This window comes from Dama dama, chromosome 18, assembly GCF_033118175.1.
Source record: "Dama dama isolate Ldn47 chromosome 18, ASM3311817v1, whole genome shotgun sequence".
In the NCBI taxonomy this organism is placed as follows: domain Eukaryota; kingdom Metazoa; phylum Chordata; class Mammalia; order Artiodactyla; family Cervidae; genus Dama; species Dama dama.
Genome location: NC_083698.1, coordinates 100,262,645 through 100,276,730, shown reverse-complemented (window position 1 = coordinate 100,276,730; position 14,086 = coordinate 100,262,645). Strand labels below are relative to the sequence as shown.

At 41.8% G+C, this 14,086-nt stretch overlaps 1 protein-coding gene across 5 annotated transcripts in view; it reads right to left on the bottom strand.

The window, feature by feature from the left end:
• MGAM (maltase-glucoamylase) overlaps positions 1–14,086 on the bottom strand; it is a 194,531-nt gene that overhangs the window by 131,150 nt on the left and 49,295 nt on the right. For all 5 annotated transcript variants that reach the window (XM_061165958.1, XM_061165956.1, XM_061165959.1 and 2 more), the window contains exons 19-26: positions 13,412–13,496; positions 12,595–12,651; positions 11,938–12,062; positions 8,778–8,866; positions 7,559–7,608; positions 6,968–7,135; positions 3,781–3,933; positions 2,383–2,583 (exon numbers count right to left, since the gene is read on the bottom strand). In XM_061165958.1, coding sequence (XP_061021941.1) covers positions 2,383–2,583; positions 3,781–3,933; positions 6,968–7,135; positions 7,559–7,608; positions 8,778–8,866; positions 11,938–12,062; positions 12,595–12,651; positions 13,412–13,496 — 928 coding nt within the window. The remainder of the gene's footprint in view (positions 1–2,382; positions 2,584–3,780; positions 3,934–6,967; positions 7,136–7,558; positions 7,609–8,777; positions 8,867–11,937; positions 12,063–12,594; positions 12,652–13,411; positions 13,497–14,086) is intronic.

The window sequence follows — 14,086 nt, the reverse complement described above, 5'->3', positions numbered from 1 at the left end:
TCATAGATATTCTTGCTAAAAACTGGAGTCTAAATTGGTTCACTGTGTACCTACTATATTCCTGCCTGATACTGTACTAGATGTAAGGTTTACTGAACTAAGTAAGACATGGTTACTGCTTTTAAGAAATTCACATGCTAATGAAAGGCGAAAGAGAGTGCCCAGAACACCTGAGTGATACATATTATGTACAGCTATACAGAAGTGTTGTGAGATTGTAGGGAAGGAAATGCCTATCAATGTTTCCAGAAGACTGAGATGATTTCATGGGGAAAAGGGCTGAATCTTAAAAGCTTTGCAGACACTAATCAAGCACAGAAAGAAAACCAAGTCATTCCTGGCATAGAAATAAACGCAAAGGCACAGAGAATTAAAAGAAAGAGGCAATTATTTTGGAGAGAGCTATAGTATAATCCAGGAGGTAGAGCAGGGAAGAGTTAAACCTGAAAAGTTGAGTGAGTTCATTTGTTTCAAACCCATTAGGCACCTACCACATGCCAGTACAAAGGTGAAGATGGAAAGATACAATAGCATCATCCCTGCATTACAAGATGTGGAAGAATTCATAGTCCGGGTTGATATCAGATTGTGAAGAAGCTTTCAGGCAATGCACACTGACCTGAATCTTTACTCTCTCAATAAACACTGAGAACTTACTGTCTACTAGGCTTTGTGTTACATCTCAGAAGTACAAAGACGAAAGGACAAATTCTTGTCCTTGAGAAACTTATAATTCAATAGTGAAAAAGACCATAAAAATAGCCCATCATTAATGGTACATGAACGTGTTTGTAGGGAAGAAATAGAGGCACAGGCGTAGAGAATGGGTGTGTGGACATGGCGATGAGGGGATGAATTGGGAGAAAGGGAAGAACACATATACGCTACCTTGTGTAAAATAGATAGCTAGTGGGAAGCTGATGGATAGCGCAGGGAGCTCATCTCAGTGCTCTGTGGTGACCTAGAGGGGGTGTGATGAATGGGAAAGAGGTCCGGGATATATGGATACACACCGCTGATTCACTTCATTGTATAGCAGAGACTAGCATGACACTGTAAAGCAACTATATCTCAATTTTTTAAAAAAAAATACATAAAGAAAAAATGAAAAACAGACCATCACTTGTCCTGAGATGTAATTAAATCATGAAAGAAAAAGAGATCAGTTCCCTCGTGGCTCAGCTGGTAAAGAATCTGCCTGCAGTATGGGAGACCTGGGTTCGATCCCTGGGTTGGGAAGATCCCCTGGAGAAGGGAAAGGCTACCCACTCCAGTATTCTGGCCGAGAGAAGTCCGTGGACTGTATAGTCCATGGGATCGCAAAGAGTTAGACACGACTGAGCGACTTTCACTTTCACACTCTTATAGGTGTTTCATATATCCCAAATTCACTGTCCAAAACTGAATTCATCATTGTATTTTGCCTAAACCCAAATCTTTCCAGTGTTCCCCTTCTGGTTCCCCTTCATGGATGATAGCATCATCCATGTAGAGACACAAGCTAGAAACTTGGTGATTGTCTTGATATTTCTCCCTCCCTCGTTGCCTATTTGTAATCAATCACCAGATCCCATGATGCTACTTCTTATTCTCTTGATATTGTCCACTTCTCCCTCTCCTCTCTGTACCTGGTCTAAGCTCAATACCCCATCTGGATTACCTAACTGACAGTGTCCTAACTTGTCTCCTTTTTCACCCTTGTCCTCCTGACCATTTTTCTTACAGTAGAAACAGTAATCATTTCAAAGTGCAGTTTAGACCAGGTCTCACTGTCCCTTCAATGGTCCCAAATTACTCTCAGGATAACGATCTAGTATATAGTGTGTGTGCTCACTCAGTCATGTCCAGCTCTTTGTGACCCCATGGACTGTAGCTCACCAGGGCCCCCATCCCTGGAATTTTCCAGGCAAGAATACTGGAGTGAGTTGCCGTTTCCTACTCTAGGGGATCTTCCCAACCCAGGGATTGGATCTGTGTCTCCTGCATCTCCTGTATTGGCAGGCAGTTTTAGTGCCACCTGGGAAGCCCATTTAGGATAAAATATGTACATCAGCTAATTTTCAATGTGTTTTCAGTTGCTGAAAGTCACTAATTTAATGTGGGCAAAAATTCACTTGTCAAAAAAATCAGAAAAAAAGCCTCCATTGTCAACAGTGCCTCAAAAGCCCATCTGAAATGTTAAGATACACTTGCCTTGCTTGATACCCACCCCAAATGGATGGAGAACAAAACTGTGAAAGTGTATGCCAAGGACTCGACAGTTTTCAATGGCTAACTTAGAAGAGCGAACTGATTGCATAGTTCTGTGATCCTGACAAGCGAAAAATAATGAAACTAAGAAGTGAGAAGTAGGAACTTGATACATATACTGTCAACACATACCTTAAACTGCAGCATGTTATCCTTGTGGTAGGTCACAGTCAGGCGGAGGGGGTTCACGGGTACTGAGGGGAAGGAGGAGGCATACAGAGAAGTCTTTAAGGAGATGACAGCTGAGGCCCCATGTGAGTCATACTGAACATCAGTGACAGAGTAGAGATCATTGACAAAATAGCAAAAAGGGACTCCGGGAGAACTGGACTCCTGCAAAGTAAAGGCAAATCCAGTTCAGTGTGAGCTCTAGGATGATCAAATATAAAAGGGCTAGAAAACGCAATATTTAGGGAGATAAAGATAAACTCAGTCATTTCCTTATATACTCTTTGGTAGTGACATAAGTTTTCACTCCTGGTCTCCATGTAAAATTTTGTTTAAAAAAAGCCCATTTCTGTCCCATCTATTCTTCAAACATCCAGATAAAAACTCAGGTTACTTTGGAAGTCAGCCCTTTCTATAGATTTTAAGTAGTGACTTAGGCACTGGTGCCATGCTCATGAAATTGTAGATGGAGTGTAAAGGATTTTACAAAATTACTATGAGGTACTATGTTACATGGGTCAGAATGGCCATCAGTAAAAAGTCTCAAATGCTGAAGAGAGTGTGGAGAAAAGGGAGCCCTACTACACTGCTGGTGGGGATATAAGTTAGTGCAGCCACTGTGGAAAATAGTATGAAGGTTTCTCAAAAAACTAAACATAGAGTTGCCATAGGATCCAGCAATCCCACTCCTGGTCATACATCCAGATAAAACTAAAATTCAAAATATACATGTACCCCAAAGTTTATAGCTGCACTATTGGCAATAGCCAAGACATGGTAACAATTTAAAGGTCCACAGAAAGATAAATGGAAGAAGATGTGATATATAGACACAGCGGAATACTACTCAGCCCTAAAAAAGAATGAAATAATGCCATTTGCAGCAACATGAGATTATCAGGATTGCAGGAACTAGAGATTATCATACTTAGCGAAGTAAGTCAGAAAGAGAAAGACAAATACCACAAAGACAGATATCACTTATACATGGAACCTAAAACATGACACAAATGAGCCTATCTACAAAATAGAAACAGACTCACAGATGTAGAGATCAGACTCACGGTTGCCAAGGAGAGGTGGGGGAGGGGTGGGAATTTGGGGTTAGCAGATGCAAACTATTATATAGGAAATGGATAAATGACCAGGTCCTACTGTATAGCAAAGGGAACTATATTCAATACCTTGTGATAAACCATAATGGAAAAGGATATTTAAAAGATTGCTATATATTAATATATGTATAACATAGTCATTTTACTGTACAGTAGAAATTAATACAATATGGTAAATCCACTATGATTCAATTTAAAGCAAAGTGTAGAGGATTTTCATGTATATTAACACCGTCAGCATGGTTACCTCCCAGGCACAACCACGGGCAATGCAGTTTTCGGCAGAAACACCAGACTCATCAGGATAACAGTCTATTTTTTCTTCATCCCTTATCTTCACATCCCACTCCACCGTGTATGTTCCTCCCAGAACAAGATCAATTTCTGTGATAAGGGCCACCTGTAGGAATGGGGAAATATCAAGCAAATGTATCCTCAGGACAAAGACCTTGCAAGGTAGGCGATTTTTTCAGGAAAGAAAATAAAAATCAGAGCAGTCTGTCAACAATCCAAGTGACATAGCACTGGAGCTTCCATGAAGAGAGAGATGGGGAGGGCAGGGAGCTGGCCAATAACCACGGGGAAAATGGTGAAATTCTATCAGAATCTTGTATGTAACATGTTGAAAAGAATCAGGTCAACTGCAACCTCCTGTAATCGCCCTTTCCTCTCCTCCCTGACTCCTCTTGCTCTCCCTTCTTTTGTCAGGAAGACTCTCCTCTGCAGTCCCCTTGTAGCACAGCACACGCAAGCACGTGGTGTCGTCCTCAGTTGAGCCCATATTCTTGCCCTCCGTCCCCCAAACCAGTATTCCCCACAGGTCTGGAGTGGGGGCAAGAACAGAGAAATAAGAATCATATGGCCTGGGTTCTCCCCTCCATCCCACTGAGGAAACTTGGACAGATTCTTTCAAATTCCGTGGGTCTCAGTTTACCAGTTGCAAAACTGATAAGTAGACAAAATCATATCTCCTTCCATTTTTAATATCCTAGTCTCTTCACTGGTCCAAGCCCAGAGCCTCAAAACTTGAAACTTTCTTTGAGTTCCATTCACTAATTCAAATATTTAATTTTTTCTATGTGTGTTTTTTTTTTTCTGGTTGTCTCCTTATAAAATAGTAACTTCCATAGTGAAAGTTCTCATTTGTCTACAGTCATATAAACTCATGCTAAGGATTATCATCCTTCCAGTCTCTCCCCAGTCTACGTTCATCTCACATTTCCCTATACCTCAAAAAGCACCACAGAACAACACTCTCACAATGGCGCATATTGATTCAAGGATCAATAGGAGACCCTTTGAGAATTAAATCACATCCTTCTTAGTTTGGCACCTAAGACCCTCCAAAAGCTGACCACAAGTTAATCTGTCCAAACGAGGCCCTCTTCCAGACGTGGGTCCTGCCTATTCCAGTTATACAGACTCCCAGGCTAACAAAAGACTTTTCTTAGTCCCAGGATTGGCTTATTCTAATACCCCAACCTTGACTGCTTTACCTATGCCAATGGCCTTCCTAGGATAATGGTGCCCATTTGTGAAACAGACTTCTAGCCACCTGCCCAATGGGAAATTCCCTTCCTACTACTTCAGTTTGGAACACCGAACTTCCCAGATAAAAACTATTTTTTTTTTAATCCATGCAACACAGCTGCAGCCATTCATAGCTGAGTGCCAGTCCACTGGAAGTGGCTGGCCAAGGGATTCTTTCTTGATTTAAGGGCCTACCCCGCCCTTTCTTTCATTGTCACCTTTCTCTTTTCCTTCCAGCTCCTTCTTCTTTGTTTATTTTTTTTCCTCTAACAAGGCTAGAGTGACTGGAATTAAGCCACCACTTCCAATCACAAAAGAAGAAAAGAACTCAACACTGACAACCTGAGGCACTGAACCAATGCCGGAAACTGAGCACTTCTTAAACTCTCAGTACCCTTAGGGAAAAAAATTCCACTTTGTTTAAACTACCAGTTTGCTGAGTTTCCTGTTACTTGCAGCTGAACAAATCTCTACACAGATGTACCGTCTTTAAGGTCCAACTCTAGACCTAATGCCAACAAAGCTTTTGCTCAATGACTCCATTAAGCTTTGAACATGAAACCAGGCAGAATATAAGTTAACATTTTCTAAAGGCAGGATTGGGTTGCCTGTCCACCACCTAAATTCAAATAATAAAAGAATTCTTTTGGTTGTATATTTATTAATCTAGTTATCAAACTGGTAATTAGTTTATTTTCATATGAGCATCTTACAAAGGACTTGCACTTTGCTGCACACATAAACAGTCATATAATACTTTATTTCTAACTTTATAATGTATGCATCCTCAGTGTATGTTGTTAGGACAAAATGTCCAATGATACCTGAAAGGTCTGGGCATGCCCCGGGAAAGTGCTGCAAGGCAAATTCCGGAGGCTGGCTAAACTTCCAGGGGCTGGCCCCCTGCAGCCTGGTCCAATCAGGCACCAACACAGAGCCCTCGGACACTGACCACCGGTGTAGCCCGCGCTTTCTTCCTTATATGAAAAGACCTGGCCTGGATGCCCGGCCCGGACTATAAAACCCCTCCCCACCCCTCATACCTTGCAGACTCCCTTTGTCTCCTCACTCACCCACCCCCGGGAGTTCTGCCCGAGAGCGGGGCTCAATAAAAGGCCTTTACTACCGGTCATTAGAGGCGGCTTTTTTTTTTTTCTCCCGCGGCGTTTCCTAACAATACCAATATATCATCTTTAGTAAAAGACAAAATTTACTTATTTTTCTCCAAATTTGGAAGGTTCCTCACAAACCATGATGACCCTGCTGCTCCCTATCCCAGATTATCTGGAACACCTGTAGCAAACAGTGTTGGGGAAAAGGATCCCTCCCTCATAATGATAAAATTTCAGAGGAATTGATAATAACCTATTCAAGAACATCGTCTCATTAAAAGTGATGAAAAATTCTTTTATTATTATCACCTAACCAAGTAAGTAGCATTAGCTAAGCTTATCAAATTCATTGACTCAAATTATTTCCTAAGAATGTGTTGGAGTGAGAATCTAGCTCTATAGAGTGAAAAAAAAAAAAAAAAAAGAAAGAAAGAAAAGCACCTGAAATTTTAAATTAATGGGAATCCCACCTCAACCCTTCTAGCATCAATCAATCAGCAGTTTTCAGACCCAGTTTTCCTCTAATCCTGTTCCCCAGACTCCTGTCTTTGTTCTTCTTCTGTTCCAGGCAGAGAGGACAGAAGACTGAGGGGCAGATAAGGGAAAAAAGAGGAAAGGACCAGTTTACTTCCCCCCAGGATCTCAGCAGCCTCCTTGTTCATCCCAGCTCTGGCTCCCTCTTTTATTTGTTTCTATCCTAACCCTCTGACTTCCCCACTTCTGACTTCAGTGTGCCCTGGTCCTTTAGAAACCAATGCAACCTTGGCAAGAAGGAACATCTAAGCTATTTACCTGTAGGTTAGAATCGTAAGTGACATTCGGAGAAACCTGAATTGGAACACCATTCTGTTTCACTGAAATGTTGTTAGGCTTCTGGGTTCCAAGGATTTTAATTTCTTTAAATGCTAAATTATTGGGGTCTGTGTAGGTTGATTGCAAAATCTTAACCTCCAGGCGGTTCTGCAAAACAATTAAACACAAATATCTGCCTTGAATACACAGATTCTCAAGTCACTCAAAGAGTCTATCCTAGACCAGCTACCCAAATGGCCCTGAATGCTTCTTAGTTGTCTCTACTAATATGTGCTCAAATACAAACTTATTTTTCCCCTGAGGCGGGGAGGAGGAGGGTGAAAGAAACACATACACACACGAAGGAATTTTTTGAAAATTCATTTAAAAAGACTGACTGCTTTGATTTATCTGTATCATTGCCTTTTTTTACTAACATAGATAATCCAATTATTGGACATTAAGTCATAAACAGAAATGTGTCCCCCTATTGTCGTAAATGAAGCTACAATTACACATATACACAAACAGATAGGAGCTAATCATCAGACCAAAGCTCACACTTAAGATTCATAAAAATACACTACTCACTTGGGTGACGGAGAACTCACATAACAGATAAATGTTGTTGGCCACAGTATCTGAAAGAGAGAGATGGGCAAGTCAGACTTTGGCTTGCCCAATACAGAAAAACAGATTTCATCCTGGTGCTCCTTGAAGCTGTTACAGGGAAGAAGAAAACCTGACTACATGTTGAATCTGTTTCTTTTACTTTAACCTCTGTTTCCCATTGCTTTTGTTCACTAAAAAGATACTGTCTATACATAATGGCCTGCCTCGGGGATCCCTGCCCCTACCCCTGAATGTTAAACCAAAGTGCCTTGGTTCAAGAAGACATCCTTACCCTATCTGCCTGTGAACAGCTGCAGGAAGGAAGAAATTAACATACCCCCTCTCCGAGACTGACAGTTCCAGGGGATAAGTGCAAGACTTAGGACCTTTTGACTTCTTCACCTCCTCCCTCTAATCTATAAAAGAACCTGACATCCAGACCTTGATATGTGGTTATTTTGAGACATTAGTCTGCCATCTTCTCCGTGTGCCAGTTTTCTGAATGAAGTCCTTATTCTTTGCCTCAACACCTTGTCTCCAATTTAATGGCCTGTCATGTGGCGAGCAGAGCAAGCTTGGACTCAGTAACAGAGCTTCACATTGAGGATGACAGATTATAGATTAGAGTTTCCAAGGCTGAGCCACTGTTTTCTCTTTTCCTTCCTACCTTAACCTTGGAAAGGTTCCCTCCCAAGTGCTTCCAAAGCATATGCCTCCAGTGAATCTGCTTCCTAAGCTTGAGCCACAAGAGTTCTTAGTGCACTAGAGACAGGCAAATGAGCTGAGAAGTAGGGATAGATGCAGGTGCGCTAGAAAAGTGTCTCCTCACCACTTCACTAGCATGGGCATGTTTTACATGTCATCCATGCTTTTCATAAGCCTTTGGGGTGAAGGAAAATGCACTGAAGGGCAGAAACAGCCTTGGAAACATATTTCAGGGGCCAATTGACAATCAAATAAGAGCCTATATATACAATATAGCTGGCCAGTGGGAGAATTCTAAGAGGTGGAAGGGAGTTTTCCTTCCATCCAAGGAAGACTTCTAAGAGGTGGAGGGGAGTTTTCCTTCCATCCAAAGCCAGACTTCTTCTCTTGAGTGATTAATGCTACAGTGCCTGGTGAGATGTCTCCCACCGCTGAATGAGCTGCAGGAGAAACTCAAAAGATGCACGTCTGGAAACCCCAATGTGAAGCTCACCTTTCGTTTCCCCGTCATCCCAGAAAAGTTCGCCTTTTGCTTCTTTGTTCTCATCCAGGGCAATGATTAGACCCAGAGGGTTCCGTCGACTGCGGGAAACAAGATTTATGTGAGAGGCAAAGACTTGGGGCTCAAAGAATTTTGCTAAATGAGCTGTGAAGGATTCCATCAGATTTCAAGTGGGAAAGGTTCCTAGCAGCAGATGGCTCTGCTCATCTTCAGGCACAAAGGCAAAATCTACAGGGGCATCATTTTCCAGAATCACGAGTGTCACAGGAGACAGAAATACCCCAAACATTAGCGACAAACATCTATGTAGGAGGCAAGAATTTAATCACCGGAATTGCTACAGTAGCTACAATAAAAGCTGTTAATGCTGTTATTGTTTTGAATACAGACTATTAGAAGAGAAATCCTAGATGATAACTGGTTCAGTCTAATCATTTTATAGCTGATACATGCAGGGGAAGCATTCACTGAAGTCAGAAGGACATATTTTTTTTCCCTGCCTAAGAACCACGTTGACTCAGAAACAAAGAAAATACAATAGAATCCATCTGTATGAGGGCAATTTTCCTAATCTGATTATTTATTTTCAGTTCATTTTGAGACAGAAAAAGGAAACATTCTAATTATTTGCTACATAACTTAGAACAGCAGTCCTCAACCATTTTGGCGCCAGGGACCAGTTTCATGGAAGACAACATTTCCATGGACCAGGAGTGAGACAGGCAGTTTTGGGATGATTCAAGCACATTATATTTACTGTGTACTTTATTTTTATTGTTACTACATCAGCTCCACCTCAGATGATCAGGCATTAGATCATGGAGGTTGGGGACCCCAACTTAGAAAATGAAATACGAGAAACCACTCAAAAGATGCTGAAATATATGGACATAGAGACAGAGAAAGGAAGAGAAACTGCATTTGAAATCTCTCCCTATTTCATCCTCCCCTAAACTCCCTCCCAATTTCTGGCTCCTGTTGCACCCCTTACATCCCCACTGTGTTCAGCCTTCCACAGTGCCCTGTGCAGGCCAGATTCCATTATCAACAAAGTCACCTGCTCTCATTTAACACACATGTACTGAGTAGCTTTCAATGCTAGGAAGTTCAAGAGATACAAGACCAAACAGACCACAGCTCCACTAATGACCTTAAATATTATAAGAAAAATTAAACATATTTACCAAATAATCAAAGCAGAAAGTTGAGTGGCACAAAAGTTAAAATCCTTACAGGAGTCCATACTGATACTTCTAGCAGCATGGTGGCCTAGATATCCTGGAGGATGCCGTATACTCTGAAGGCATACGTGCATGCTTAGTTGCTCAGTCATGTCCAACTCTTTGTGACCCCATGGACTATAGCCTGCCAGGCTCCTCTGGGAAATCATGGGATTTCCCAGGCTAGAATCCTGGAGTGGGTTGCCATTTCCTACTCCAGGGGATCTTCCTGATCCAGAGATCAAACTCACATCTCCTGCAATCTCTGGCATTAGCAGGCAGATTCTTTACCACTGGGCCACCTGGGAAGCCAATAGCCTGAAGGACTCATCCACTAAAATTCTACTTGGCTCTAGATAAATTAGACACCTGATCCTTGAAGGGTGCTAATGTGAAACCCAAAGTGACAGCAATCCTGGTTGGCAACCAAAAAGAAGGCTAATCATCTCTGAAGGAATGAGACCTATAATTGGATCCTTGCAGTCACTGCATTTGAAAAACAAAAAAATTACTAAACACATAAGGTAACTAGCCAGCATGAAAGATAGATGGCAAAAGCAACTAACAAGAGATTTATTAGCAGAGTCTACTAAGAATTTTAGAGAGTAGAAATCTCAGTTGCAAATTATAAAGTAACTATGATTGAAATACTTAACAATGTTAAGAAGGGAAAAAAAATTAGCTAAGCAGTAAGAAAGTATAAATAATAAGCAGAAAGCTGCAAGAAGCAGCACTCCCTCTGCTGGAGTTTAGGGGGAGGATTTCTCACAGAAGAAATCTGAGTTTAATTTGAAAGATCATTAAGAATGTATCAGGCAAAGAATGTTGAAAAGGACAATAAATAGAGAAGCCCAAAGGCTGGGAAAGAGACGAGTATGTTTGGAGAATAACAAGATTTTTGGCATTGCTAGTCTAAAAGTGTGTAGCAAGATGAGTCAGGAGACACGCTTGTTAACTTGAAACCAGATTATGTGGCCTTCAACACTCTGCTAATGACAGATTTTGGAATTTAACCTGGGAAGCAATAAGTTAAGATCCTCATTTTGGAAAGGCAGTTTTGGTATCAGTATGCAGAACAGCATAAAGCTGAATAAAGAAAAAGAAAGCAGGTGGTACTGGGTGTATAAATATTTTCCATCAGTATTACAAAGTCAAAATTTGAAAAATTATGGTAGGAAGGAAGGTTCAAAAGAAACAGATTCCTAACCTCCAAAACATCCCCTGTCTATTAAAAGCTAATAAGCTAATAATTTAGAGACATGAATATGAATATGCGCCTCCTTAGTATCAGATGGAATTTATAATTTGAGAATCAAAATCATCAAGGAGAAAGTAGTGACATGAGGAGATTTGAACTGCACAGGAAGTAATTTTTGAACGCTGTTTTGCATCACAAGAAATGGCTCATGGGAAGAAATGAACAGGAAACTGAAATTATAGGGGAGTGGAAATGGACCCAAATCCCTAGAAATGGGGTGTCAGGAGCATAGCACAGTGGAATGATGGTCCAATTAAGGCAGGTGGGGTGATCAACAGACCTCCTTTAGCTGGAATTGAGATGTTCCCCAAAACATGAGACTTTCAGGGCTAAAACTGAAATGGTCCTAGGAAAACTAGAAAGGTTCACCACCGCAGACGTCAGTATGTTTCGAGGAGAAAGTCAGAGGGGTTAAGGAAGGACTGGGATTTGGGTCTTTCAAAATCCATCTGGATGCAGCTCAAAATTACAGCTTCTCCAGAAGAGGCCAAGGGAAATCTAGGGACAGAATTTGATGGCCTCACACACATACACACATGAGCACACAAATGCCCTTCCTCCCCACAGCCCATGCAATGCATCAGCCTCTTCTACGTGGACAACAGATGGGAACAGAAATGACCAGGTTTGTCAGCCTCCCCCTCTTATAAGGAAACCCTCGGCCACACTGTACCTGGCCACCGTGGTCGTGGCTGGCTGTTGTGTGGGGAAGATGTAGCCTCCTCGCAGGTGAAGTCCAATTTTGTCTCCAGGTAGTTCCATCTCCACGTTTTGCTTCCTCCATCTCACTTGGCCCCCCTGAGGCACACAGACAACTCAAACACGTTGGCATGCACAGGTCACCTCTTAACCCCATGCTGACTTGCCTACATCTGTCTCCTTCTCCCACCTAGCTGAATTGCTGTCTAGCCAGGCAATCAAACAAGAAAAGGGAAAGAATTTAAGAGCAAGAGTTTCTGGAATCAGTTGAGGGCTTGGGGGAATACAATGTCTTGCTGAGGCTATTTGACGTACATGGTGGGAACTGACGTGCTAAATGAGAATCTGACTCAAATCCAGGCTCAAATTGTCTACTGGCCCCAGTGTTTGCCCATGAGACATTCTACTTCCACCTATATTTTATTGCTGAATACAGTACATGGAAGTATCTTTTTCAGATTTCATCAGGACTGATGTCAAGTGACCTAGGCTCACTTTATTGACTCTGCTGTGAAATTACTACTGGAAGCATGGCAGGAACATTCCTCAGTACATGGATAGATGTTTCTCTCTGCCTAGGCGTATCCTGTCTATGCAGCTTGAGGAGTGGAGAAAAGTCAAAGCTACTTACAGTCTCATAGTCATACCAGACAGCATCAGGCATGTATGCGGTCACTTTCTCTGCACCCTGAAATTAAAACAAAATCTTCTCATTCATGGCCCAGCCTCTGAAGGAGAAAAAAATGGATTTCTTAGCATTCCCTAGGGAACTTCTCAAACATGTACTGAGAATGCATACATGGCCTTTCTTTTCTCTGTTATCAACTCGTGATTTTCTTCTAATAGAGGTGATAACTTGGCAACTCAAAGAAAAATCCCAGGTGGAACCACATTAGGAAGAAGAAGAAGAATACTGAAAACATGTCGTGATAAGAAAACAGTTCCAGGTTTACACTGTATACCACATTTAACTTTCCCAATAGTCCCCAATGATACGGGCTATTATCTCACCTCACAGCTGAGGAACTACCATGTCATTTCCCCCGGATGTCACGGGTGCCAAGTGGCAGAAGTGACAACCGACACCCAGGTCAGCCTGACCTTAGAATGAGTGCTAGGGCACTGCCCCATCCTGTCTCTCCATCACGGAGCAAGTTACGATCTGCCAGGCGAATCTGACAATGCACAGGGCCATTCTTGATCCCAGAGTCACCCGGAGATGCTTGTACACTGACTGGAAACTTGGTCAAGGACAAAAGACTCCTAGAGACAAAACTGTTACCCATCTTCCCCAAACTCCAGCACACCGCCTTCAAGCCTGCCCCAGCCACAGATGTTGGAAATGGTTTGGGAATAGGAAGAAGATACACGGTTGCAAGAAGAGAGGAGTTTGGAGTTAGCAGGAACAAAAGCAGAGACGCCCATGGTTACTCTGTGGGAACACTTGCCTCATCCAGGACTGGAGTGATGAGGAGGCCGGGCCCCCATAAAAACTGTTGGTATACATCCCAGGTGTTGCTGTCCTGGTAGAACCTAGACACAGAGAAATCTTCCCTAAGATTTGGGCCAGGCTCTCCCCCAAGCCTGTCTAAAATCTGCTGGCTCCCTGACTGAAGCGAATTCTCCCAATCATTTTGTGACCCCTATTCAATCCTTAACTCTCCCCCGACTCCTGCAGGCAGACCCAATTTTCCAGCCTCTGTACCCTTCTATGCTTCCCCCAATTTGGACAGAAATTTCTATTTCAGTACTTGTGCTGGGCAGATTCCAGGATATAATTCTATTTTCCATATCTCCCTTCAAAAATAAAATAAGCTAGATATTTGAAAACTTCAGCTGACTATCCAAAAAGAATTGGATCTGATCACGCTCCCTCCAAAAAAAAAAAAACAATTAAAAACTTTACTCTTTTCTCTTTTAGGATACCTGTGTTTTAATAGAGAATTCCAGGAGATAGCAAAACCTTACCCACAAGAATAAATATATATCATAATATATATTTTAATAATATAATGCCTGAGGGCCTAAAATGTCAGAAACATAAGGGAATTAACTGTGTTTTGATTTTGACAAGAAAAAAGTCTCTTTATTTGTAGAGTGTAAAATTATTCTGTTAATTTTAA